The sequence below is a fragment of the Eimeria mitis genome, genomic scaffold (genome assembly GCF_000499745.2).
Source record: "Eimeria mitis Houghton genomic scaffold, Emh_scaff6819, whole genome shotgun sequence".
Classification (NCBI taxonomy): Eukaryota; Apicomplexa; class Conoidasida; order Eucoccidiorida; family Eimeriidae; genus Eimeria; species Eimeria mitis.
This window is the reverse complement of record NW_013574927.1, coordinates 1-1,017: the sequence shown is the minus strand read 5'-3', so window position 1 is coordinate 1,017 and position 1,017 is coordinate 1. Positions and strand designations below refer to the sequence as shown.

Here is a 1,017-nt window from a genome sequence, read left to right as displayed (position 1 = left end):
GCAGCAGCAGGAGAGGCGGAGACAGAGGGGGCCCCCACCCGCAGGAGACAGCTGCCTTTGAGCCCCCCCCGCTGGTTGATATGGGTGCTCTCTGCAGGGCCGAGGGCAGGGTGATGGTGCGCAGCAGCAGCAGCAGCAGCTGCTGCTGCAGCAGCAGCTGCAGCAGCAGCAGCAGCAGCAGCAGCAGCTGCTGCTGCTGCTGCAGTGTTGAGGCCTCTATACGCCTCTTCAGGCCCCTAGAAGAAGAGGGGGACCCCAACGCTGAGGCCCTCTCCTTTGCTGCCCTCAGAACGCAGAGAGCAGCATTGAGCTGGTGGCTGCAGCAGCAGCAGCAGCAGCTGCTGCTGCTGCTGCAGCAGCAGCAACAAGAGATGCAGCTGATGCTGCGGCAGCAAGAGATGCAGCAACGGCAGCGCCAAGGGATGCAGCAGCAGCAGCAGCAGCAACAGCAGCAACCAGCGATGCAGATGCTACAGCAGCACCGACGACAACAGATGAAGCAGCAGCAGCAAGAGCTGCAGCAGCAGGCACAGCAAGAGTTGCAGCAGCAGCAACAGAACGGGCATGTGCAGCAGCAGCAGCGGCAATACATGCAGCAGCTGCACGGGGAGCAGCAGCCTCAGCAGCTTGGCCAGCAGCAGCAGCAGCAGCCGCAGCAGCAGCAGCAAACGCCACACCTGCAGCAGCAAGTGCTGCAGCATAACGAAGAAACCCAAAGTCTTTTCGTGGGGTGTCTGAGCAAATCAGAAGCAGCAGCAGCAGCAGCTGCAGAAGCAGCAGCATACGGTGCTGCTGCTGCAGATGGTGCTGCTGCAGCAGGCGGTGCTGCTGCTGCAGATAGTGCTGCTGCTGCTGCAGGTGATGCAGCAGCAGCAGCATCTCAACTGTACGCAGCAACGCAGGTTGCTTGGGGCCCCAAGTGAAGGCAAAGATCCTTCACGGCTGCAGCAGCAGCAGCAGCAGTATTCACTGCAGCAGTAAAAGCTGCAGCTGCAGCAGCACTAGTTGCAGCAGCAG

At 61.3% G+C, this 1,017-nt stretch overlaps 1 protein-coding gene across 1 annotated transcript in view; it reads left to right on the top strand.

The window, feature by feature from the left end:
• EMH_0089150 (uncharacterized protein) overlaps positions 1-923 on the top strand; it is a gene marked incomplete at both ends in the record, with an annotated part of 1,382 nt that extends 459 nt beyond the window's left edge. The window contains one exon of the mRNA XM_013501390.1: positions 98-923. Coding sequence (XP_013356844.1) covers positions 98-923 — 826 coding nt within the window. The remainder of the gene's footprint in view (positions 1-97) is intronic.
• Positions 924-1,017: the final 94 nt, after the last annotated feature.